The sequence below is a fragment of the Gossypium hirsutum genome, chromosome D11 (genome assembly GCF_007990345.1).
Source record: "Gossypium hirsutum isolate 1008001.06 chromosome D11, Gossypium_hirsutum_v2.1, whole genome shotgun sequence".
Classification (NCBI taxonomy): Eukaryota; Viridiplantae; Streptophyta; class Magnoliopsida; order Malvales; family Malvaceae; genus Gossypium; species Gossypium hirsutum.
In genome coordinates this window covers 70,945,606-70,972,436 of record NC_053447.1, presented here as the reverse complement: position 1 = coordinate 70,972,436, position 26,831 = coordinate 70,945,606, and the positions used below count along the sequence as shown (strand labels likewise).

General features: G+C 32.9%; 2 protein-coding genes and 1 pseudogene across 7 annotated transcripts; all 3 read left to right on the top strand.

The window, feature by feature from the left end:
• The first annotated feature begins 795 nt into the window (after positions 1-795).
• LOC107925832 (putative disease resistance RPP13-like protein 1) lies at positions 796-23,566 on the top strand. Of its 6 annotated transcripts, XR_005920841.1 has the most exons (5): positions 797-5,293; positions 5,416-5,809; positions 6,802-6,881; positions 6,996-7,058; positions 7,196-7,246. XR_005920841.1 is itself a non-coding variant. In XM_016856557.2 (2 exons), the coding sequence occupies exon 1, from the start codon at positions 1,018-1,020 to the stop codon at positions 5,242-5,244; it is 4,227 nt and encodes a 1,408-aa protein (XP_016712046.2). In that variant the 5' UTR covers positions 797-1,017; the 3' UTR covers positions 5,245-5,293; positions 5,416-6,557. The 6 variants fall into 6 exon arrangements, 1 of the variants encoding a protein (XP_016712046.2); XR_005920844.1 differs by lacking the exon at positions 7,196-7,246 and having other exon boundaries at positions 796-5,293; positions 5,416-5,489; positions 6,811-6,881; positions 6,996-7,042; XR_005920842.1 differs by lacking the exon at positions 6,802-6,881.
• LOC107925814 (uncharacterized) lies at positions 5,580-6,557 on the top strand (annotated as a pseudogene).
• LOC107925828 (putative disease resistance RPP13-like protein 1) lies at positions 12,043-17,388 on the top strand. The gene is made up of 3 exons (XM_016856549.2): positions 12,043-16,519; positions 16,670-16,747; positions 17,029-17,388. Exon 1 carries the CDS (start codon positions 12,199-12,201, stop codon positions 16,474-16,476), a length of 4,278 nt encoding a protein of 1,425 aa, XP_016712038.2. The 5' UTR covers positions 12,043-12,198; the 3' UTR covers positions 16,477-16,519; positions 16,670-16,747; positions 17,029-17,388.
• Positions 23,567-26,831: the final 3,265 nt, after the last annotated feature.

The window sequence follows — 26,831 nt, the reverse complement described above, 5'->3', positions numbered from 1 at the left end:
AAGACAGGTTACAATTAGTATACTTATCACACATGTATGTTCGGGAATCATATATTTAGAATATAAGTGTGCGTTTGAATATAACATGCAATAAATAATTAAAGCATAAGGTTTGAAATTAATTAACAATAAAGTGTGCATAATAAAATTAAAATGTATAAAAATATTAAAGTTTTAGTTGAATGGTAAATTAATAATTTATTAATATAATTGGTATGGGTTCAAAATCCCATGCACAAATTTTTATTTTTATTTTTATAATAAAAAGACTAGAGTGACATTTTCATATTTTCTTTAACCAAGTTGGTACCCAATTAATTCGTGACATCAACTAGTCATAAGTTTAAATAATACTATAAATAGTAAAATAGTAAGTTAATTAACAATATAGCTACAACCAATCTCGGGCGTAGCTAGGGGGTTGGCAAGGTCCTCGAAAATAGAAAATTTTTCATTTAGACTCTTTAAATATTTTAAAATTTTAAATTAGTAAATATAAAAATTATACTTTGCTCCCCTAAATATGATAAAAATATGATTTAATCTTTTAAATTTTATAAAGATACAGACTATTAAAATTATAAAATTGTAAAAATTATCATTTAATTTTGGATTTTTTTTTCTAAATGCTAAATAATGTAAATATTTGTGATTCAAAAATTTAGAGTATTGGTGTTGGCTATATTTTGGCGATAAAGTTGTGAGGAATATAATATTTTGATGTTTAATTAAATTACATATACGGTGAAGGTCAATTTAGGATAATGACCAAAAGCAAGAGAAAAGAAGAGCATCAAAATTCAACGAAAAGCAGCTTCTTTATCTGTACCCAGTGACTTCCAACTCATTGCCTCATAGTCTGTATTATTATATTACATGCTTCAAGGATATTGTGCCAATTTCTTCAACTTTCTCTAATTTTGCAGATTCCATTTCCCTTTCCTTCTTTTTTGTTCCCTGGCTTTCCATTTTGGCTTTGCTCATTTCTCTTGTCACCTTATTTCTCACAATTCCACCATGTCTGTCATTGGAGAGGCTGCTCTTTCTGGGTTCCTGGACCTGTTGGTGGGCAAATCGCTTGACTCTGCACTCAACTTTGTTGCTGATCACTACCAACTCCACCAGCAGCTCAAGCAGTGGCAGTCCATATTGCCTGATATCCAAGCAGTGTTGGACGATGCAGAGGAGAAGCAGATCAAGAACATGGGTGTGAAGAAATGGTTGGAGGATCTCCAGGACTTGGCTTACGATGTGGATGACATCTTGGACGAGTTCGCTTATGAAGAGTTACGCCTCAATCTCCAAGACACTCAAGCTCAAGCCAGACCTAGTAAGATCCGGAAATTCATTCCTGAAAGGATTATTCGTAGTATTTTCCCTCCCACTTCTTTTCAGTTTAATAATTCCATGATCACGAAGGTGAAAGACATCACTGATACACTGAATAGTTTGACTACACGAAGAAGTAGTTTGGGGTTGAGTGAGATTTTGTCTCAAGCTGCAACCTCCAAGGGAAAGCAACCGAGGCTGCAACCAACTTCCGTACTGGATGGAGTTGTGGAGTATGTTGGCAGACACAAGGAGAAGACAGAAATGATTGAGTTGCTCAAAGGTAATAACTCCAATGGAGTTTCAGTCCTTTCCATCGTCGGTATGGGAGGGATGGGTAAAACAACTCTTGCTCAGCTTGTTTACAATAACGCCACCATCAACGAGTCTTTTGATCTCAAGGCCTGGGTATGCGTTTCTGATAATTTTGATGCAATTGCTATAACAAAGGCAATTTTACAGTCCATCACTTCTGAGTCATGTGATTACAGTAACTTGGATTTACTTCAAGTTAAGTTGAAGGAGAAGTTGTCTGGGAAAAGATTCTTGCTTGTTTTAGATGACATTTGGAACGAGAATTATAATGATTGGAGCATCTTACGGTCTCCGTTTGGACCAGGGACCACTATCATTGTAACCACTCGTCTTCAAATTGTTTCATCTATTGTGGATCCCCTCAAAGTTTTTCATTTGGATAAACTATCAGATGATGATTGTTTATCCATATTTACACAGCATGCATTAAAAGCAAGAAATTTCGATGGACATCCCCAGTTCAAAGAAATTGGAGAGAAAATTATTAGAAGGTGCAATGGCTTACCTTTGGCTGCAAAAGCTATTGGAAGCTTGCTACGCACAGTTAAATATCATCGAGAATGGGAAAGAATAAATGAGAGTGAGATATGGAACTTACCAGAAGAGCAGTGTGGCATAATTCCAGCTTTGCGATTAAGCTACCATCATCTTCCGTCATACTTGAAACGATGTTTTGCATATTGCTCCATACTTCCTAAAGATTATGAATTTGAAGAAGAAGAAATTATCCTGTTATGGAGAGCAGAAGGTCTCTTGCAACAAAAGGCTATGCCTCAAGTTAAAGATATTGGAAATCAATATTTTCAAGATCTAGTGTCAAGGTCATTTTTTCAGACATCCAGTAAAGATGAGTCCCGATTTGTAATGCATGACTTCATCAATGATTTAGCTCAAGTAGTTGCGGGAGACATATGCTCCAAACAGGAGGGTGATATGCAACAAAAGTTATCGAATCGCACTCGACATTCTTCTTATATTGCTGGAGAATACGACACAGTGAAGAAGTTCGAAGCATTTGATCAAGTGAAATCATTACGTACTTTTCTACCCTTAATATTTTCTAGAAATTATGTTTGGGGGCCTTTTTTAACTAATGTTGTTTTGCTTGATCTGTTGCCAAGACTTGGCTACTTAAGGGTGCTTTCTTTGAGTGGGTATAAGATAAATGAGTTACCTGATGTTTTTGAAAATTTAAAACATCTTCGCTACTTGAATTTTTCTAACACCCATATCAAATGCCTACCTGATTCTTTGTGCACTCTTTACCATTTGGAAACTTTATTATTGAGACGGTGTTGGAAGCTTCAAAGGTTACCTTCAAAGATGGGAAATCTTGTCAACTTACATTATCTCGACATCAGAGGTGCTGACTTAATAGAAAGGATTCCTTTCAGAATTGATAAGCTAACGAATCTTCAAAGGTTATCAAATTTTATCATAGGGGAAGGTGATGGACATAGTATCAGAGAATTGAAATATTTGTCAAACCTCAAAGGTGCTTTTTGTCTTTCTGGGTTGGAGAATGTTAATGGTGAAGATGCAGGGGAAGCCAAGTTAAATGAGAAGCAGGGGATTGATCGATTGGTATTGAAATGGAGTCGGGACACAAGGAAAAAAGAAGTTGAAGAAAGGGTGTTAGATTCTCTTCATCCTTCGAAAAAGCTTGAGCAACTCGTCATTCAGAATTTTGGTGGTGCAAAATTCTCTTCTTGGATTGCAGATTCTTCCTTCAAAAATATGTTGTCATTGGAGCTCCGCAACTGTCAAAATTGCAAATCTCTACCATGGATTGGAAGGTTGTTGTTGTTAAAAGATCTTTCAATTGGTGGTTTGCGTCAAGTACACAAGATTGGTGCTGAGTTGTTAGGAGAAAATCAATCAAATGCTTTTGCATCATTAGAATCTTTGTGCTTTGACAATATGCTGAATTGGGAGGAGTGGGACCTATCTGAAGATGATGAGCAAGTATCGAAATTCCCCAGCCTTCGTTTTCTTTCAATCACAAAATGTCCTCTATTGTTGGGAAGGTTGCCAACCATCCTTCAATCCTTGCAGAAACTTGAAATCTATGAGTGTCAGAGACTGGTAGTTTCAATTTCAAGTTTTCCCTTGCTGTGTGAATTAAGCATTGCAGGGTGTGAAGAATTGGTGGATGAAGGTTCTTTGTCTGTACAGAAGGTTACCTCTTTGAAACATGTGTCTCTTTCAAATATTTCAAAGTGTAATATTTCGGCAGAGAGGATAATGTTGAGATTTGCAAACTCCGAAACATTTAAGATCTCTGGTTGGGAGTTGGGATCTTTATCGCAAATTGGGTTAAGATTAGTCGGGCACCGATTCATTGAGATTGTCAATTGTCCCCAATTGGTCTCTTTGGCAGCAGAGCAGGAGAGATTGCAACTTGACAAGATTCCAGGTGTTGAATCTCTGTTTATAAGAGATTGTGAAAGGCTCAATAGACTACCAGAAGCCTTACATGCTTTCCCATTCATTACAAGAATAACACTTGCAGACTGTCCCGGCTTGGTTTGTTTTGCAGAGAGTAACTTTCCTCCTGCTTTAAAAGAGCTGAGGATTGTGAATTGCGTGAATTTGCAATATTTGGTTGATGAAAAAGAAAATACTAATAAGAGTATGAGTAGCAACACTTGTCTTCTTGAGCGCTTAGATATAAGCTGCTGTCCATCTCTAATATGGTTATCATCAAGGGACGATATATGCAATCGGCTTCAACATCTCAAAATTCGATGTTGTTCAAAGCTAAGTAGCTTATTTTTAAATGCCAAGTTACCCGTAATGCTTAAACAGCTATTTATCGGGGATTGCCCAATGTTGGAATGCATAGCCCAAGACTTCCTTGAAACCACTGATCTCGAAAGCATTGTCATTCATGATGCTGAAAAAATTAAATCATTACCGCGGGGATTAGACAAGCTCAGCCATCTTCAGGAGATTCGATTATTTAGCTGTCCAAATCTTGTTTCATTGGAAGAAAGTGGGTTGCCCACCACAAATCTCAGAGCTCTCTCAATTGGGGGTTGTGAAAATTTTAGAGCCCTTACCAAGTGCATCAACAACTTCACCTCCTTTCGAGAATTAGCAGTGTCGAATTGTTCGGCTGACATATCCTTTCCAGAAGAGGGTTTCCCTACCAACCTCACATCACTTCAAATCTCAAACGCACCAAAAATTTATACATCACTTGTTGAATGGGGATTTTACAGACTCACCTCTCTTCAAAAACTCAACATCAGCGGTGAAGGATGCTCACGTGTGGTGTCATTTCCAGAAGAAGCGATAGGAATGATGCTGCCTCCTTGTCTCACCGATATCAGCATCCGTAGATTTGAAAATTTGGAATTCATGTGCTCCAAGGGCTTACAGCACCTCACCTCTCTTCAACAATTGGGCATCTATGATTGTCCTAAGCTCGCCTCTCTTCCAGAAAAAGATATGCTTCTCTCGCTTGAGCGTCTATCTATTCAGCGTTGCCCGTTGCTAGAAGAAGGGTGCAGTAGGGGTAAAGGACGAGAGTGGTCCAAGATTTCCCACATACCTTTTGTTCAAATTGATTTTGAAACAGTCATCCCGAGGTATTGAAATTTAAGCAGCAAAATCTGGTATCGATTTCTCCACACTCAAACCACAGGTGTGAAACGCATTTTAAACATTTATAAATTTCATAGCTTTATTTTTTATATATCTGATTGTCCTCATGAACAACATGATCACAGAAATGAGTCTTATATATTTTGTATTCAATTTTTGCAGGCATTGAAGGCTAAATTGGCGAAAAATAGTGAACTTCAACTCATCTGCTTCAGCTTATTTGATTTAGTAAAGCGGTTAGTCAATTCTCTGCAACATTTAGGCTGCGTTATTCATTGCTTAAGAAACGGACTTTTACTTGGAAAAGTGCTTTTCTTTGAAAAGCAATGAAGAACGGCCTTCATTTGGTAGCAAATTCTCAGAAGCTGAGAAGTGCTTTTGGGCAGATGAGAAGTAAAATTTTTTAGCTTTTCAGCCAAAAAGTGCTTTTGGCTGGTTCATTTACTTTTTTAGCCACACACGAACGCCCTTCTTTGCTCACTGCTCTCTGCCCTCTGCTGGTTCTTTGCCTTCATCTCTGCCCTCTGCCGGTTCTTTGTTCCTCTGCCCTCTGCCGGTGAGTTTATCTTTTTCTTCTCTTCTTCTCTTCTTCTGTATATTTTTGTTTGTCTGGGATTGATTTTCAAAATTGATTGAAGATTGGATAGGGGATAAACCATTAAACCATTAAACCCAAGTTCAAGATTTTCCAGGATTTAGGATTTTCAACCCATGATGTTGCTGATATTGTAGCTAGTGATCCCTGGATTTTGACTAGAAGCGTGGATGATAGGATTGCACCTTCTATTTCCGATTTAAAGACTGTTTTAGGATCAAATGATGATGTTGTTAAGTTATTGAAAACTTCTGCTTGGTTTCTCAAATCTGATTTGCAAAAGACTATGATGCCTAATATAGAGTTCTTGAGAAATTGCGGGATTTGTTCTTCGCAAATTGTTTCATATGTGTTCAGCTTTCCTAGATTTTTCTTGCTTAAACGTGAGAGCATTAAGCAGTTTGTTGAAAGGGCGGATGCCTTGGGGTTCGATAGGAAGTCAAATATGTTTCTTGCTGCTATTAGGATGTTGAGTTCAATGAGTGAAGAGAATTGGGAACTCAAATTGAAGCTTTTAGGAAATTGGGTTTCTTTGAAGATGATATCATGTCTATTGTGGGCACTTAATTGTTAATTTTTGTATAGTTGAGGGCACATATCAAATCTTTGATGTACTTTGGGTTCATAATCCCGTATTTCTTCATGAAATTGGTTCTTTAAGCAGTTTGTAAGATTTTACTTCGCAATAATCGAGTTTTATGTTGGATAACTCCAATATGGTCTCAATACAACAGACAACATTGTAGTTGATTGTTTTAGACTTTTAGTCATTGTTTCCAGTCTCTGCACTATGCACAATGCACATCCACTTGTGATGGTTCTTGTATTTGCTGCTTTCTAATGTTACTTATATACTCACACCGATGGTTTTAGGGTGTGTGCTCGTACTGGTAATTGTTAGAAACTTTTCATTTTCTTGCCATTGAATATCTATTCTGATATGCCATTGTTAGAAACTAAAGGTAAGGCAGAGTCAGATGAAAATGCAAAATCAAATGTTCATTTGTTTAAAGCACTCCCCTTAAACAAAAAGGTTGGTACTTCTAGCACTTAAAAATTATTTTTGCTGGAACTTAAATTTTGTTATAAGTTTCAGGAATCTTTGATGTTGAATGTGTAATCTCAATTTTTTCTTTGGATTTGATAGATTCTTCAGGCTCCCTCATTGCCCCTTCCCAAGAAAAGCCTGCCTCAACGACCAGAGTTTCAGGTAATTGATAGCCACAGAAACTTACTAATTTGCCACCTCTTAGGATTGCCCTTCTTGTCATTGTCTTGAGAAATATCCTGCATGAGCCTTTTCTGGATAACTTCATGACACAGGTTTACTTTGTTTCATTGCTGCAGTTGTTTCACCTGAGGACATCCGAGAGAGCCAGGCAGCATGCATCTAATCATGTGGGTTTAAAATTTTATTTACATACAGCACCTGTATTCTATTTAAGTGTTTTCTCAAGTTTAACTCTATTTGGATTCCACATGTCATTACTTTTTTCAATCGTTGGGACTTCGGTTGCAGGCAATGAAAGTACCTAGTTATGTGTCAACTTCAAGAAATGAAAATACAGGCCTCAGAAGGTAATGTCACTTTGGCTTTTAACTTCACTCAGTTATTTTCTACAAAGCTTTCATTCCTTCTAGTGCTTGATGTTCTTTTTTCTCATGTGGTGAATTATCACTTGGTTAATAGCCAAAATTAAAGTTATTCTCTTGACGCATGCATTCTCTTAACTTTTTGATATATAACCATTGAGATTGTTTCATTTTGCTTGCTGAAGTAGCCCTTTTTTCCTTTGCTTTGCGTACATAGCTTCAAGTCCATCAATTCATTAAAGGAGGAGAAACATGAAGCTGTTAACAAATTTAAAGCTTGTGCTCTTAATAAGAAGGTTAAGCAAATATATTGGTTGTCGTTGTTATTTAGATATTTTATTAAAAACAATCATCACATGCCGAACCATTTTGCTGGGTTTTCAGGCAATTTCTAGTAAAGGTGAAAACGGTGTCCTCCAGAATATGAACCAAACAACAGCCACAATGAAGCTTCCAGATGAAGCACCAAATTTTAATTTTCTTTGTTAGATATTTTATAGCTTTGGCAAGCTTAAATTATACAGGAAATTCTTTCATGGATTCGATGTGATCTGTTTTTTGTTTCATCTTTTTTTTTTTTTTTTTTTAAATTTATATGAAAAGCATTCAAGTATATCAGCTTTAGTTTTTGCTTTAGTTTTTTTCTTGCGCACTTGACCATGGGATGGTTGAGTGCCCTATTAGAGAAGGCCGATGGATAGACCCAATATCTATCAGTGGATGCTGCAAAATTGTTTCTTGCCAATGATTTATTTTATGTTCTTATGAACAAAGTTTGACTCTGATCTTTGATGTAGTTTTATGTCATTATCATGAAATTTAGGTAGAACCTAAGAACTATTTCTTTGTTTAAGAGGTTACTTTGTTAGTGGCTTATTGGCAATGATCTTTTCTGGATGTGTATTATTCAAACCATCTATTTATACACTTTCTGTACTTTATTTACAAAAATAGCAGTATGTTACTCCTCGGTAGACACTTTAGTTCCATTCTTGTTCATCTTAAGACAGTATGCAATGTTAATGATGTGGACTGTCCCCAAATTTGGCATATTGCTTGGTTCCTGAGACCCGTTATTTAAATGATTGGAATTGAAGAATTCATCCTAACAATCTTCTTTCCATGAAATATTCTTTTTTGCGTTCTTCATTAGACAGTCTCGACTTTCATTTTCATATGCTTATCAAATATAAGTATTGTATTAACCAAATCATTTTCATATGCTTATCAAATATAAGTATTATATTAACCAAATCATTTATTGAATATAACCAAATAATTTTCATATGCTTATCAAATATAGCATCTAGTTTACTGAATTCACTTTAAATTGAAAATGCTATTGACAAATTTTTAGTATTTATATTTGGTATATAAATTTTATCCCTTTTTAAAACTTTAATCCAAATATATGTAATATTTTAATTCGTTAGGTTTATGTTTTCTATGTTATGTTAGTATATAATGAGTTATATATTCAAATACATTTTAAAATAAAATAATACAAATGTGTTAAAAGCATTAATTAAAAATAAAAATAATTTTTATAATAATACAATCGTGTCAATATCTAATTACAAATATTTAATTTTTATATTTAAATATTTAAATATAGTTTATATATTCTAATTAAATTTTATAAATAATTAATATTAATTACTTAGAAATATTTAAAATTAATATTATATATTAAAATACTAACAATAAGTTATAATAATTTATTTTTTTATATTTTTGCTAAAATATCATAATATTAACTAATTTGAACATTATTTAAATACATATTTGTTACTTTATAATCTCATATCTAAAACAGACATTTTATTCTTCAAAAGCACTTTTTGACAGCAATATCAAATACTCAAATTTCTCAAAAGCACTTCTCAAAAGCAATAAAGAACTGGCCCTTAATGATACTATGATAAAAGTAGAAAGAGTTAAAATTTAGAGGGAGTAAAACTATAAATAAACCGAAACAAAATAATCAAATGTCCATCACAATGTGAGCAAGTTGGTTGATTAGGCGGCTGGAAAATGAAAGGAATGTGAAGCATGCAGGCAGTTGTTCTTTTTTTTTTTTTTTTTTTTTTTAAATTAAAGCCTGTTATTGTCGCTCACCTACTACATGTATATTTTTTTTTCTTTCTGTCACTGCACAAAAGCTCAGTTTATAGACCTTGGAAACTTCTGTTCATCTTGCATTACGCACTCAGATTTCAAGTTAATATTATTTTGTGAAATTTAGAATTTTATAGATTTTAAAAGGATTAAATTATAATTTCCTTATTTTTGAAGGGGGTCATGACTCTTATTTGCCGTCATCTCAAGTTTCAAGCCACTTATGTTAGGTTATTTTAGGTTTGATTCATATTGTTTTTAGATTTTTTTTTTCAGGTTATTTTTGAGTTTGGACTATTGATTTTTATGATGAAATTAAATTGAATCGAGTTAAAATTATAATTTTATATTTGAATTTTCGAGATAGGTTTATCTTAAACAAATTAAAAATTAGTACTCACCATTGGATATATATGGATTAATATTAGATATGTATGGTAAAAGTAGACCTTATGCATATGGGTATTCTTGCATCCCTTTATAGTTTCCTCGAAAATTAGGTAAACTACAACTAAGGTTATTAAATTACTAATAGGTTTACGTTTTACTCACTCAATTTTAAAAATAGTTAAAAAAATGATCATTGAATTATTCGAAAGTTTTAATTTAAGTCATTGGGTTGTTAAAATCGTTATTGTATGACCTTTTTTGTTCACACCATCTACATCAATCGAAAGTTATCTTTCTCCTTCTCTTTTACTATTTCATTCTTTTTCATGAAACAACTTTGAATGTCACGAGTCTATGAACCAAAATTTTAACAACTTTCTTCTTCGATCTACAGCATTGACCATCTAATTAACTTGGATCTAAGGTGTATTATTGTACTTGTTGATGGGTATTTGTTGAATCGTTACTTGGAGTTCACTGGCTTAATTTTTTTAGGAAAAAAACTTAACAAAGTAGTGACTTAGATAAAAACTTCCAAATAGTTTAGTGACTTAAATGAAAACTTTTGAATAGTTTAATAATCATTTTGTAACTTTTTAAAATTCAATGACTAAAATATAAATTTTGATGGGACAAGGTACCCCACGGTAGATTTTCCTCATGCCTTTTTGGGGGGTTGAAAAATGAAATAAGGATGTGACTGACATGAGGTCACTGCTTGCGCATTTTCTTACCTGGAGTTGAAGATTCAAATGTATATTTTGTTTTTATTTAAGCAAATTTCCACAACGATAATTCGTATTATTATTTTTTACGATAATTCGTATTTCCGACTCTTTTTTACTTTTTGAGTTTATTTTTACACCGAATTAGAAATCAAATAATAAATCTACAATTAATCACATCTCATTAAAGAATTTATCAAAATTAAGCCCAATAAAGATATCAATTAGGCCTATTATCAAACATACTTTTCTATAATATAACTAGTATAAACACACTTCTCCATAAAAAAGGTTTTCTTATAATTAATTAATATAAAAGTGTTTTCCAAAAATGGAACATTAATCACTATAATTAAGGGTTTAATTTATGATCAAATCATATATTATAAAAACATTATGTAAAAATATAATTATTTTGGAGGAATTATAGTATAAAATTGAGATACTATGACATTTGTTCCATTTTTAATAATTTAATGTTACATCAGTATTTTTATCTTCAATTTTAATATTTTTATTTGTATTAGTATTTTTTTCAAAATTTAATTTAATGTTAAGATTTGTATTTGATGCATTCTAACAAATAGTACACCAAGCCATAAGTAGCTCCATCCATTTTAGAGTTACAAAGACTTTAATCTACTTTGGTCTCATAAAAGAAATACATAAAGATTTCGTTATCTAACTTTACGAAAAAGAATTAGCTTTTGAACTTGTGTTTTCTTGTTAAATTACCTCAAAATAAATGAAAATTTTAATGTTTTTAACTTTACTAAGATTGTATACTCTTTAAGTTTTCTATTTTTTTTGAAGTGATTTAACAAAAATAAATACAAATTCAATGATTAAAATAGATGAAAAATTAAAGAAAAACTATTCAAATAATTGCAGGGAGATGATAAACGAGAGGGTGCAATAATTTCATGGACTGAGACCTCTCTAATTTCCACTTTCGTTGTCTTTTCCCCATCAACAGCCACTTGGGATCCTTTTTCACATTCCACTGCCTTCCCAATAGAGGTGCTTATGGGCCGCGTCAGGTCAGACCTATTAAAAAAATTTTAGTTCGTGTCTTAAGCTCAAGCCCAATCCAGTCTGAAATATGAGCTTAAAATTTTGTCTAAACCTGGTTTGAGAAAAAATTCTTAAGCTCGGGTCTGGCTTATTTTTTAATAAACACTAAAATTTTTAAAAAAATTAAAAAATATTTTTAAAAATAAAAAATATATATTTATTATATTCGGACTATGCCGGGTCTAAAAAAAAAGTGATACCTGAGACTCGACCCGTTTTCTAAACGGGCCTTATTTTTCTACTCAAATTCATATTTCAGGCCTATATTTTTACCCGAGCCCCTCTATTTCCCAACTCAGTCTGAATTATTGGATGTATAAAAAATAGTGCCAAATTCTTCAACTTCATTAATTTTGCAGATTCCATTTCCCTTTCTTTCTTTTTTTGTTCCCTGACTTTCCATTTTGGCTTGTTCATTTCTCTCTTCATCTTCTTTCTCATAATTCCACCATGTCTGTCATTGGAGAGGCTGCTCTTTCTGGGTTCCTGGACTTGTTGGTGGGCAAATCGCTCGACTCTGCGCTCAACTTTGTTGCTGATCATAAGCAACTCCACCAGCAGCTCAAGCAGTGGCAGTCCATATTGCCTGATATCCAAGCAGTGTTGGACGATGCAGAGGAGAAGCAGATCAAGAACATGGGTGTGAAGAAATGGTTGGAGGATCTCCAGGACTTGGCTTACGATGTGGATGACATCTTGGATGAGTTCGCTTATGAAGAGTTACGTCTCAAGCTCAACAAATCGCAAGCTGAAGCCAGCACTAGCAAGGTACGGAAACTCATTCCTACCTGCTTTACTGGTACTAGTTTCGCTCCCACTTCTTTCCTGTTTAAGAATTCCATGATTCCGAAGGTGAAAGAGATCACTGCTAGACTGAATAGTTTGACTACTCGAAGAAGTAGTTTGGGGTTGAGTGAGATCTTGTCTCAAGCTCCAACCTCCAAGGGAAAGCAACCTAGGCTGCAACCAACTTCCGTACTGGATGGAGTTGTGGAGTATGTTGGCAGATACAAGGAGAAGACAGAAATGATTGAGTTTCTCAAAGGTGATAACTCCAACGGAGTTTCAGTCCTTTCCATCGTCGGCATGGGAGGGATGGGTAAAACAACTCTTGCTCAGCTTGTTTACAATGATGCCACCTTCAACCAGTCTTTTCACCACAAGGCCTGGGTATGCGTTTCTGATAATTTTGACGCAGTTAATATAACCAGGACAATTTTAAAATCTATCGATCCTGACTCTCATGACGAGAATGACTTGAATTTACTTCAAGTTAAGTTGAAGGAGAAGTTGTCTGGGAAAAGATTCTTGCTTGTTTTAGATGACATTTGGAACGAAAATTATAATGATTGGACCATCTTACGGTCTCCGTTTGGAGCAGGGACCCATATCATTGTAACCACTCGTCTTCAAATTGTTTCATCTATTGTGGATCCGCTCAAAGCTTTTCATTTGGATAAACTATCGGATGATGATTGTTTATCCATATTTACACAGCATGCATTAAAAGCAAGAAATTTCGATGGACATCTCCAGTTTAAAGAAATTGGAGAGAAAATTGTTAGAAGGTGCAATGGCTTACCTTTGGCTGCAAAAGCCATTGGAAGCTTGCTTCGCACGGTTAAATATCATGGAAAATGGGAAAGACTATATGAGAGTGAGATATGGAACTTACCAGAAGAGCAGTGTGGCATAATTCCAGCTTTGCGGTTAAGCTACCATCATCTTCCGTCATACTTGAAACGATGTTTTGCATATTGCTCCATACTTCCTAAAGACTATGAATTTGGGGAAGAAGAAATTATCTTGTTATGGAGAGCAGAAGGTCTCTTGCAACAAAAAGCTATGCCTCAAATTAAAGATCTCGGAAATCAATATTTTCAAGATCTAGTGTCCAGGTCATTTTTTCAGACATCCAGTAAATATAAGTCCCGATTCTTTCAAACATCCAGTAAAGATAAGTCCCGATTCGTAATGCATGACCTTATCAATGATTTAGCTCAAGTAGTTGCAGGGGAAATATGCTCAAAATTAGAGGGTGATAAGAAATGGAAGTTCTCAAATCGCACTCGACATTCTTCTTATATTGTTGGAACATATGACACAGTGAAGAAGTTTGAAGCATTTGATCAAGTGAATTCTCTACGTACTTTTTTACCCTTAATGTGTGATTATCGGGCCCCTTTTTTAACTAATGTTGTTTTGGATGATTTGTTACCAAGACTTGGCTACCTAAGGATGCTTTCTTTGAGTGGGTATATAATCACTGAGTTGCCTGATGTTTTTGAAAATTTAAAACATCTTCGCTACTTAAATTTTTCGAGCACAAAAATCAAATGCCTACCAGATTCTTTGTGCACTCTTTACCATTTAGAAACCTTATTATTAAGGTGGTGTTACAAGCTTCAAATGTTACCTTCAAAGATGGGAAATCTTGTCAACTTGCATTATCTTGATATCAGAGGTGCGAACTCAATAGAAAGGATTCCTTTTAGAATTGATAAGCTAACGAATCTTCAAAGTTTAACTGATTTTATAATAGGGGAAGGTGATGGTAGTTATATTAGAGGTTTGAAATATTTGTCAAACCTCGAAGGTGATTTCCGTCTTTCTGGGTTGGAGAATGTTAATGGTGAAGATGCAGGGGAAAGCAAGTTATATGAGAAGCAGGGGATTGATCGACTGGTATTGCATTGGAGGAAAAAGTTTGAAAATGCTTCAAGGAATAAAGAAGTTGAAGAATGGGTGTTGGACTCTCTTTGTCCTCCAAAAAAGCTTGAGCAACTCGTCATTGAGAATTATGGTGGTGCAAAATTCTCTACTTGGATTGCAGATCCTTCCTTCAAAAATATGTTGTCATTGGAGCTTCACGACTGTAAAAATTGCAAATCTCTACCATCGATTGGAAGGTTGTTGTTGTTAAAAGATCTTTCAATTAGTGGTTTGGATCAAGTACACAAGATTGGTGCTGAGATGTTTGGAGAAAATCAATCAAATACTTTTGCATCATTAGAGTCTCTGCGTTTTGGCAATATGCTGAATTGGGAGGAGTGGGACCTACGTGAAGATGATGAGCAAGTATCGAAATTCCCCAGCCTTCGTTTTCTTTCAATCAGAAAATGTCCTCTATTGCTGGGAAGGTTGCCAACCATCCTTCAATCCTTGCAGACGCTTGAAATCTACTACTGTAAGAGACTGGTAGTTTCAATTTCTTGTTTTCCCTTGCTGCGTAAAATATGGGTTGAAGGGTGTGAAGAATTGGTGGATGAAGGTTCTTTGTCCGTACAGAAGGTTACCTCCTTTAAAAGTTTGTGTGTTTCAAATATTTCAAATTTTAACATTTCAGCAGAGAGGATAATGTTGAGGTTTGCAAACTCCGAAAGATTCAACGTCTCTGGTTGGAAGGAGTTGGGATCTTTATCGCAAATTGGGTTAAGATTAGTCGGGCATCGTTTTATTAGTATTGCGGATTGTCCCCAATTGGTCTCTTTGGAAACAGAGGAGGAGAGATTGCAACTTGACAAGATTCCAGGTGTTGAATCTCTGGCAATAGATAATTGTGGAAGGCTCAATAGACTACCAGAAGCCTTACATGCTTTCCCATTCATTACAAGAATAACACTTGCAGCGTGTCCCGGCTTGGTTTGTTTTGCAGAGAGTAACTTTCCTCCTGCATTAAAAGAGCTGAGGATTGGGAATTGCGTGAATTTGCAATATTTGGTTGATGAAAAAGAAAATAATAATAAGAGTATGAGTAGCAACACTTGTCTTCTTGAGCACTTAGTAATAAGAAGCTGTCCATCTCTAATATGGTTATTATCAAGGGGCGATATATGCAATCGACTTCAACATCTCGAAATTGAAAGTTGTTCAAAGCTAACTAGGTTATTTTTAAACGCCAAGTTACCCGTAATGCTTAAACAGCTATTTATTTGGGATTGTCCAGTGTTGGAATGCATAGCCCAAGACTTCTTTGAAACCATTGATCTCGAAAGCATTGGCATTCGTGGTGCTGAAAAAATTAAATCATTACCGCGGGGATTAGACAAGCTCAGCCATCTTCAGGAGATTAAATTATCTAGGTGTCCAAATCTGGTTTCATTTGAAGAAAGTGGGTTGCCCACCACAAATCTCAGAGTTTTCGCAATTGAGAATTGTGAAAATTTTGGAGTCCTTCCCAAGTGCATCAACAACTTCACCTCCCTTCGAGAATTGAAGGTGTCTTATTGTTCGGCTGACATATCCTTTCCAGAAGAGGGTTTCCCTGCCAACCTCACATCACTTGCAATCTCAAACGCACCCAAAATTTATACATCACTTGTTCAATGGGGATTTAACAGACTTACCTCTCTTCAGCGACTCAACATCAGCGGTGAAGGATGCTCAAATGTGGTGTCGTTTCCAGAAGAAGGGATAGGAATGACGCTGCCTCCTTCTCTCACATTTATTTCCATTGAAAATTTTGAGAATTTGGAATTCATGTGCTCCAAGGGCTTTCAATACCTGACCTCTCTTCAAAAATTGCGAATCTATCAATGTCCTAAGCTCACATCTCTTCCGGAAAAAGATATGCTTCTCTCGCTTGAGTATTTATGTATACAGCGTTGCCCGTTGGTACAAGAAGGGTGCAGTAGGGGTAAAGGACGAGAGTGGTTTAAGATTGCCCACATACCTTATGTTCGAATTGATATGCAAAGTCATCTCTCCGAGGGCATTAAATTTAATTGAAGTAGCAAAATCTGGCATCGATTTCTCCACACTCAAACCACAGGTGTGAAGCGCATTTTAAACATTTATCAATTTCATACCTTTTCTTTATATATATCTGATTGTCCTCATGACTTTATATATATCTGACTGTCCTCATGAACAACATGATAATAGAAATCAGTGTTATATATTTTGTATTTACTTTTTGCAGGCATTGAAGGCTAAACTGGCGAAAAATAGAGGAGACCTTCAACTGGTTTGCTTCAGCTTATTTGATTTAGTAAAGTCGGTTAGTCAATTCTCTGCAACATTTATTCGGCAAATTGAATGTTCTGTTTTCATCTGCATCTTCTAGTTTCTAAGCAGCTGCTATGAAACTGGTATATGGGAATGGGATTTTAGTTAAAAGTATTTGAGATTTCATTATACTATTAACCAATGGTGTTTCAGAAGAAAAAGTCTTTTACGTGATAGTTTGTTGATCTTTGTGGATAGATTTCTGTTATTGCATAAGGATATCAGTGCCAACAGATTTTGTCATCACTGAAGACATGATATTGATCCTTGCAGGATGAATGGAGGGATACAGTACACGTTACAACATGGCATTAGAGAGCTCAATTTAACACATGTAAGACAACAGAGTTCCCAAAATATTGTTCTGTCGAATCTCAAAGATGTCCTTCTTAGTTTTCAGAATTTCTCAGACCATGAATCCATTCAAAGTTTGTAGATAGTTAGTGGCAAGGTATTTTATTTTTATGATGTAATTCCATTGTAATCTCCAATTTTTAGTAGTTCATTTTCAGTTCTGCCCGTGGATGTAGGGAATATTCCCTAACCACGTATATTATTGTGTTCACTTTCTCTACTTTTTTTTTTGTGTTTCGAATCCCTTTTTCTTTTTTTTTCTCAATCCAAAATATAAATTTATTAATAAAACAACCACAATCAATGCATAGCAAATCATAAAAATTTAGATAGCCATATATATCCCAATGGTAACACTCAAAGATCAGCACAGATCAAAAGCATCAAAGCAAAATATTCAAAGAAAACAAAGCATCAAACATTATAGCCACCCACATACTTGCTTTCAAGGTAGTCATTACCACATTGGTATAAGTACCACTTTTCTACGAGAACCGGTATGTATTGGTATTAGTCTATTTTATGTATCAGTTTGAATTTATCGATATTTTTTAAAAATATTTAATATATTTATATAAATAAATATACAAATATCAAATAAATTATTATAAATGAATTTTTAATATAAAACTATTCATCAATTATATAAAATATTGATTAATAAACTCCACAAGTAAAAACTCATTATTCAATAAATTTAAAATTAAGTAGAAAAAAAGAAATCAAAGGATGAGGGGGTTTTTTCAATAAAAAAACTGAAGGGCGAGTGAAGATTTTTCTATGATAACGAGGTGAGTGGGTTTTTTTATTATATTTTAATTTTTATATCTTAAATGAAAAAGTATGCTCCAAAAAAAATTTTAAATGTTAAACTTCACTTTCTAGTGCAATAATTTTTTTATTGGTCAATTTCAATTAAATATTTAGTCTAATAGAAAATAGTTAAAAGTTTTATATTTTTTAACATTATTCATGCAGCAGCAGGTGTACCATGTTCCGGCCAATGCGAACGGTACAAACCAAAATTTTCATTAGTATGGAAAAGGGTGTTGCTTGTTGCACTATAACAGTAGAACGGCGGCACCGGCCGGTACGACTAAAACTGTGGTTTTTTATTATTATTTGAATACAATAAAATAAAGAGGTTTTTTTTATTATTTTAGACATGAATTTAAAAAACATGTGTTATATGTCTTCGTGAAATACTTGTGTTCAACGTCTCAGGTGTGGCCTAAATTCGAATCGCTCTAGTCGTGTTGTTATTAGGGCTTTGCCCTCCTATTGTAATTCACAAAAAAAAATCAATATTCACTAACAAAAATTGTTAAAACACATTAATAATCTATAAATAATTAAAAACCACTTTTTATATTTGAAAAAAGAAACCCAAAGCAAAAATAAAATCCATTTTGAGTTGAAGTGCCAAAAACAGCAGAGTAAAAAGGTAGAGAAATTAAGAAAAATAGAAAGAAAAAAGAAAAAAGAAACTAAAGCTATAATAAATAGAGTTTCCATAGTTGGATAATTGCTAGATATAGTATCAAATCTGTCACCTTTCAAGATTTCACCCTAATTTTGGTCACATATTTTCTTTTTCCATATCATTTTCCATTTCCATTTAAGAAAACAACTGTTATATATAAACATTACTTACTTATTTTCTTTTCTCTTAAAAAAAGAATCCTTTTACAATCCCCTAAATTTTTTGCCTTCTTTTTTTTGATCTGTTTGTTGTTATAAAAACCTTTGGTTTTTTTTCAAAATTTAAGGAAAAAAAATCTGGGGTTTAACTTTTCTTTTAAAAATTTTCCGGGAAAAAGTAAAGGAAAGAAGAAAATTTTGAGATGGGTAGAGGGAAAATTGAAATAAAAAAGATTGAAAATTTGAATAGCAGGCAAGTAACGTTTTCAAAGAGGCGAAATGGGTTGTTGAAGAAAGCTAAAGAATTGTCCATTTTATGTGACGCAGAGGTTGGGGTTATTATTTTTTCAAGCACCGGCAAGGTCTATCAATGGTCCAGCACTAGGTATATCATATAGTATAATACTTATATATATATATATATTATAGATTATTTTTAATAATCGAAATCTGGGTTTTTTTCAATTTTTAATTTTAGCATTTTTTTTTGTAAGCATGAAAGTAAGTTGACCTATAATTTGATTGATTTTCATTATTTTTCTTTTCTTAATAATTGGCTATCGTCTCAATATTGAATTAATATAAAGTAGTTTAAGTTTCGTTTCAGTTAAAATTTTATTGTGTTTTGATTTGTTTCAGTTAATATCGACTTATATGAGTGTATATTAGTTTGTAACGGTCTATAAAACTTATATATATTTATTTTCTTGGATGATTATTTTTAGAACTGTTTTTTTTAAAGCATGAAAGTAAGTTGAGTTGTAATTTGATTGGTTTTCATTATTTTTCTTTTCGCTTTGTAGCATGGTAGTCAGTAGTTTCGATACTGGTTGTATCAATCGTTACGAATCATCTCGATATTAAACTAGAATAAAATGATTTAAGTTTCACTTCAATTAAAATTTCATTGAGTTTTGATTCATTTCAATTAATATATGCTTGTATCGGTGAGTATTAATTCCTATAAAGGAGTTTTTAATATTTCCCTTTTCTTTCTTAACTACTTTTTTATATAATTGCTTTAAAAAATAATATATAACCATTTATTAAATTATTGAACTTAATTAATAATTTTAAAATTTATATTTACATATTATAATTAAGAAATATTTAAAAATGATACTTACGAAACTATATACTAAAACAGAACAACACATACTCGTATTAAAACAAAAATTGATACATAAATAGTTACGATAAGCTAAGAATAACTTGTCATAAATTTGATCGACTCAAGCCCAAAACCTAAACCCTAATAATGAGTTAGAATTTTATTTTTAATTTATTGTTATTTTTTTAAACATGACATTTTATGAATGTAGCATGGAACATACTCTTTCGAGATACAACAAAGAAATGGAAGAAGATCATTCTCAAGAACACCCTTTTGATGTGCAACAAGTTGAGGTGTGTATATATATTAATTAGTGTCCTCTTTGCATAGATAGTAATATCAATGCCAATTGAATTAAGACTCGATCGAAAATAATAATTATATTTCTAATATTGTGTGTGCGTTTTTTTTTGTTAAAAAAACAGAAGTTGCAAGGAATTGAAGTGAACACCATGAAACATGAGTATTTAAGGCTACACACAGCATACATGTATGTGAATTTCAATTTTATTGTTTGTTAATTATACTATATATAGTTATCTAACTAAGTTGAAGCCACGAGTTTAACTAAAGATCAATTTAGTTGAAAAATAACTTTAAAAAAGAGTTTTTATTTAAAAGATAACAAATAATATTATGAGTTTGCTTTTTGTTTTTCATTTATGTATTTATATAAAATCTATAAAAAAAATAGTTTAAATTCAAAATAAATCATTAGGATACCCGTATCTTCAAAACCTTAATTTTGTCATTTCAACTAAGCGTTCACAATTAAAAAAAATGGTAAGGAAAATAAAAGAAATTACAAATAATAACTAATGAGTGAGAAATAAATCTTCAAGTCTATGTTATTTGGATTTGAATGTGAATGGTAAATAAAATGTGAAATTACATCTTCATACATATATCTGAATATGTATAAATACGAGTGATAGTTGTTAATACGTAAATAAATAAATAAATAAATAAATAAGTATTTGATTAGGTAAAATTTGAGGTGTGATTTGCAGGAGGCTTAATTGGAAAGGAACTAGATGATTTGAGTTTCAAAGAATTAAAACAGCTGGAGAATCAATTAAACGAAGGGATGGCATCAGTTGAGCAACAAAAGGTACTGGCATTAATATTACTACAAATTATATTTATATATATAAGCTTCTCATATTATATAAATATATCATTTTAGTATATATATCTAGCATGTATATTAGAAATACAGAAAATATTAATGGATATATCCCAAGGGACAAAATAATAATTTTAAAAGACGAAATAGGGTTGTGTAGTGTAATTTATTTGTTGAGGGGGATTGGCTTCTCCAAGAGAAGTTTTCAAAAAATCGGTTTTGGAGATATCGATCCAGTCTCTCAACAATGAAAAGTATTGTCCCTTAGGAGAGGGTTTTGTCCCCCACTTTACGGAGAGCCATGTACGGTTCACAAAGAGGGACGCCTTGACCGTATATGAACGTACAACCACCCACCAATAGGCGACTTGAGCGTCTCGCCCTTGGTGAGATTCGAACCCCTAACTTATTGAATATAGGTCAATTATTGGGGTATATGGTACCACTTGGCTACAGATCAGTTCCTTTGAGGGAAATCTTCGAAGTATCATCCTTGAATGCGCCGGTCGAATCCCTCAACATTATTAAAGTTGCTATGCTTCATCATTTGAAATAAATTAATATTTTCATCCATAAATTATCTCTAATTTTAATCAATATTAACTCCAAACAAACATAAATTTAGTATGTTTAGTAACTCTCCTACAAACACAAACTTAAAATAATCTCATTAGGAGCCTAATTGTGAGCACTAGAAACTGAAGTTTTATTGTTGTAGGAGCAAATTCTAATGGAGCAGCTTAAAAGATCTCGATTACAGGTACATTTTATATCCCTATATTAATCCATTTTTTTCTAAAGTAATTATGTTTTATATGCGTGTTTGACACAAATTTGAATATTTATATAAGAGGAATGTTTCTCGATTTTAAAAAATTCATCACATCTATATTAATATATATCGATATTCGACACTTATTCTTAGCTCAAGTCCAGATTCGAACATTTAACATAAAAGGTTATTGTATGTCAATCCAATGCTTAATTACCCACTATATATATCTGAATATAAATACAGAGAATTTGGAATTCATGTGCTCCAAGGGCTTTCAATACCTGACCTCTCTTCAAAAATTGCGAATCTATGATTGTCCTAAGCTCACATCTCTTCCGGAAAAAGATATGCTTCTCTCGCTTGAGCATCTATGTATTCAGCGTTGCCCGTTGCTAGAAGAAGGGTGCAGTAGGGGTAAAGGACGAGAGTGGTCCAAGATTTCCCACATACCTTGTGTTCTAATTGATATGGAAACAGTCATCCCGAGGGAATTAAATTGAAATTTAAGCAGCAAAATCTGGCATCGATTTCTCCACACTCAAACCACAGGTGTGAAACGCATTTTAAACATTTATCAATTTCATACCTTTTCTTTATATATATCTGATTGTCCTCATGAACAACACGATAATAGAAATTGGTGTTATATATTTTGTATTTACTTTTTGCAGGCATTGAAGGCTAAACTGGCGAAAAATAGAGGAGACCTTCAACTGGTTTGCTTCAGCTTATTTGGTTTAGTAAAGCGGTTAGTCAATTCTCTGCAACATTTATTCAGCAAATTGAATGTTCTGTTTTCATCTGCATCTTCTAATTTCTAAGCAGTTGCTATGAAATTGGTATATGGGAATGGGATTTTAGTTAAAAGTATCTGAGATTTCGTTGTACTATTAACCAATGGTGTTTCAGAAGAACAAGTCTTTTGCGTGATAGTTTGTTGATCTTTGTGGATAGATTTCTGTTATTGCATAAGGATATCAGTGCCAACAGATTTCGTCATCACTGTAGACATGGTATTGATCCTTGCAGGATGAATGGAGGGATACAGTACACGTTACAACATGGCATTAGAGAGCTCAATTTAACATAAACACAACAGAGTTCACTGAGGTGCAATTTGGGGTTTTCACTTCCAGCCTGAGTGTTCCCAAAAATAGCAGTGACTAAGTGACTCGCTATATATCGACTCTCTTGCTTTTGACTTTGAGGTATGAGTTAAATGAATCAAATGATATATATACTGCAGCAGTTTGGAACTAGTTTCATTGCAGCTCTCTTTTAGTGTTGCTTTTCAGCTTTCCGGTCCGGTAGATTGGCATATTTTCTACCAATCTTTATATGAATTTCCCCTGCTTTGAAAGGCTCCAACTGTGATGTTATCAATGTTTATGATAGGGCAAGTATAGGTTATATGGAGAATTTGTTCTTCTGACATTCCTTTCCTGTGTTGGATAATATTTTGGTGCTTGGTACAAAGTTGTAGTTGTGGAGCCAAATATGCTATTTATTTAGCCTTGTACTTTCATTCAACTTTTGGAACCATGAAATTGGTGGCAGATAAAAGGCCAAATGGTACCACTGGGGAGGTGTACGTACCTTTTGGGTGATAAACCCTTGAATGGTGGGCATCCAAAGAGGGCAATACCAGCTTATGGGCATAACAACGGTACAACATTGTAAGTTTGGTTTCTAATGCTTTTAGTATCAACTATTTCTATCTACACAAATCTTGAATCTGTCTTAGGTCTCCATTGATGATTGATAAGAGACTAGGATGCTTTAAATAAAGTATTGTTTTCGACATTTTGAGATTGTCGGTCACTTGTTATTTATTATTGCCATGTATTTCTCAAAACGCGGAAAGTGTATAGCTGATGTTCATTTAGAAAATTGCTCCAAGTTTGTGGATAATTATTGGCGAGGTATTTTATTTTATGATGTAATTCCATTGTAATCTCCATTTCTTAATAGTGAATTTCATTTTTGGTTCTGCCCATGGATGTAGGGATTATTCCCGAACCACGTATATCATTGTGTTCACTTTCCCTACTTTCTTTTTTGTGTTTGAATTTCTTAATTTTTTTTCTTAATCCAAAACATAAATTTATTAATAAAACAACCACAGTAAATTAATGTATAGCAAATCATAAAAATTCAGGTAGCCATATATATCCCAATGGTTGCACTCAAATATCAGCACAAATCAAAATCATCAAAACAAAATATTCATAGAAAACAAAACATCAAACATTATAGCTACCCACAATACTAACTCAACATGGTTTAACCCATTTATTTGCAAACAAGTATGCCACATAGTTCCTTTCAAGGTAGCCATTACCACATTGGTGGATGCACTACTTTTCTATGAAAATCGGTACATATTAGTACTAGTTTATTTCATGTACAATTTCGAATTTATCGATATTTTTTAAAATATTTAATATATTTATATAAATAAATTTCAAATATAAAAATATTCATTTATATAAAATGTTGATTAATAAACTCTACAAGTAAAAATTTATCATTCAATAAATTCAAAATTAAGAAGAAAAAAGAAGTCGAAGGATGAGAGGTTTTTTTAATAAAAAAAAAGCTGAAAGGTGAGTGAAGACTTTTCTATGATAATGAGGTGAGTGAGTTTTTTTTCTTATATTTTAATTTTCATATTTTAAATGAAAAAGCATGTTCCAAATTTCTTTTTTAAATTGTTGATGCCAACTGAGTTAAGACTCAGTCGACAATAATAATTACATTTCTATTTTTTTTGTTAAATAAGCAGAAGTTGCAAGGAATTGAGGCAGGGGTGGAGCCAACAGGGTTGGCAGGGGCCTCGATCCCCCTAAATTGAAAATTTTCACCTTTAGTCCTTTTATAATTTATTTTTTAAAATTAGTATGTGGTAAAATTACACTTTGACCCCCTCAAGAATGAGAAAAAAATGATATGATTCTTTAAAAATTATAAAGATATAAGTTATTAAAATAAGAAAATTTCATTTTTGCATCATAAAAATATACAACTTTATTTCAGCCTCCTCTAAAAAATATTTTTAGCTCCGCCCCTGAATTGAGGTGAACACCATGAAAGAGGAGTATTTAAGGCTACACACAACATATGTGTATGTCAATTTCAATTCTATTTTTTGTTATTTATACTATATTTAATTATCTAATTGAGTTGGAGTCACGAGTTTAACTAAATATCAATTTAGTTAAAAAATAACTTCAAAAAAAGTGGTTTCTATTTAAAAGGTACAAATAATATTATGAGTTTGCTTTTTATCTTTTTATTTACGTGTTTATATAAAATCTATAAAAAAGATAGTTTAAATCCAAAATAAATTATTAAGATACTCATATCTGCAAAGTCTTAACTTTGTCATTTCAACTAAACTATTGTATTTTTTTCATCCAGATTCATGCGTGTTACACAATCGAAAATGGGAAAGAAAATGAAGAGGAAATTACAAATAATAACTAATGAGTTAGAAATGAATCTTCAAGTTTATGTTAATTGGATTTGAATGTGAATGATAAATAATATATGAAATTATATTTTCATATACACATCTGAATTTGCATAAAATAGGACTGGTCAAAAAATGAAAAAGAATTTTAAAAAAATAATCAGAACGCCGTAGTTGGAAAAAGGCATAAATAAATAAAAATTATAGATTATTATATTTATAATCTTCTCATATTTAGTGTAGATTATATATATATATATATCAATTTACTATATATATATATATAGGATGTATATTAGAAATACATAAAAAGATTAATGGATATCTTAAGGGACAAAATAATAAATTTAAAAGATAGAATAGGGTTGTGTAGAATAATTATTTATTTGTTAATGGGAACGGCTTATTCGAGAGAAGTCTTTGAAGTGTCGTCTTTGGGGATGCCGATCCAGTCTCTCAACAACAGAAGGTATTGTCACCTGTGAAAGGGTTTTGTTCCCCACTCAGTGGAGAGCCATGTACAACTCACAAAAAGGGGTGCATTGACCGTATGTGGACTTACAATCACCACTAAGAGGCGACATTTGATGAGATTCGAACCCTTAACCTATTGAATATAGGTCAATTGTTGAGATATATGGTACCACTTGAGCTACAGATCGACTCTTCTGAGAATAGCCTTCGAAGTATCATCCTAAGTACACAAGATCCAGTCCCTCTACATTATTAAAGTTGCTCTTCACCATTTGAAATAATTCAATATTTTCATCCATAATTTATCTCTTATTTTAATCAATATTATTTTCCAAAAAATAATTTCTTTAAAACATTTTTTGGTTTTTGACGGTTGCGAAAAATTTGGCAACAGAATATATCTTTTACTGTTGCGCGGAAATGGTAACCCTACGGTTTTTACTCTTTTGCCCTTGCATATTTACTATTTTGTCTTTCTATTATTGCTATAAATAGAGAGTCATTATGGTTCGGGTCAATTTTGGGTTTAAGTTGTTTCATGTTTGAGCCATTTTGGGTTACGACCATTTGAGTTTGCCATTCAAGTTTTTCAAATAGGGTCATCTCAAATTTATGTCATCTTGGGTTTGAATCATTTTGAGCACCAATTATTTTCGGATTTGAGACAAAATTAACATATTAGATAACATGTATAAGTAGATTAACAAAATAGAACGTGAATTCTAATACCTCTAATATAAAACTAATTGCTTTGGTATAAAGGCTATATTCTTTTGTCCAAATTCATTTGAATTGGGATAACCATTTGTCCAGATTCATTCTAGATGTATATATATGTTTTATTAATTTTAAAATGTTTTTATAATTTTTCTAACATAGTATGGCACAGCGGCCCATCTGACATGTCAGCACCATTTGCCATGTGGAGAATTTGAAAGGCTTCACCTTCTCTCCTTTTGCATTTCCAGTGATGTTTTCAACCCAAAAAGACAGAAATGTTTTCAATCATCATCAAATCTAGATGTAAATTTTAGTTTAGAAAAATTGAAAATTAAATTAACCTAACCCCAACAAAAAATACCAATAACTAAACCATCATGATTTCATAAATATAATAATA

Excerpts from the sequence above, each read along its gene's own strand:
- LOC107925828 (XM_016856549.2), top strand. The coding sequence starts at position 12,199 with ATGTCTGTCATTGGAGAGGCTGCTCTTTCTGGGTTCCTGGACTTGTTG.
- LOC107925832 (XM_016856557.2), top strand. The coding sequence starts at position 1,018 with ATGTCTGTCATTGGAGAGGCTGCTCTTTCTGGGTTCCTGGACCTGTTG.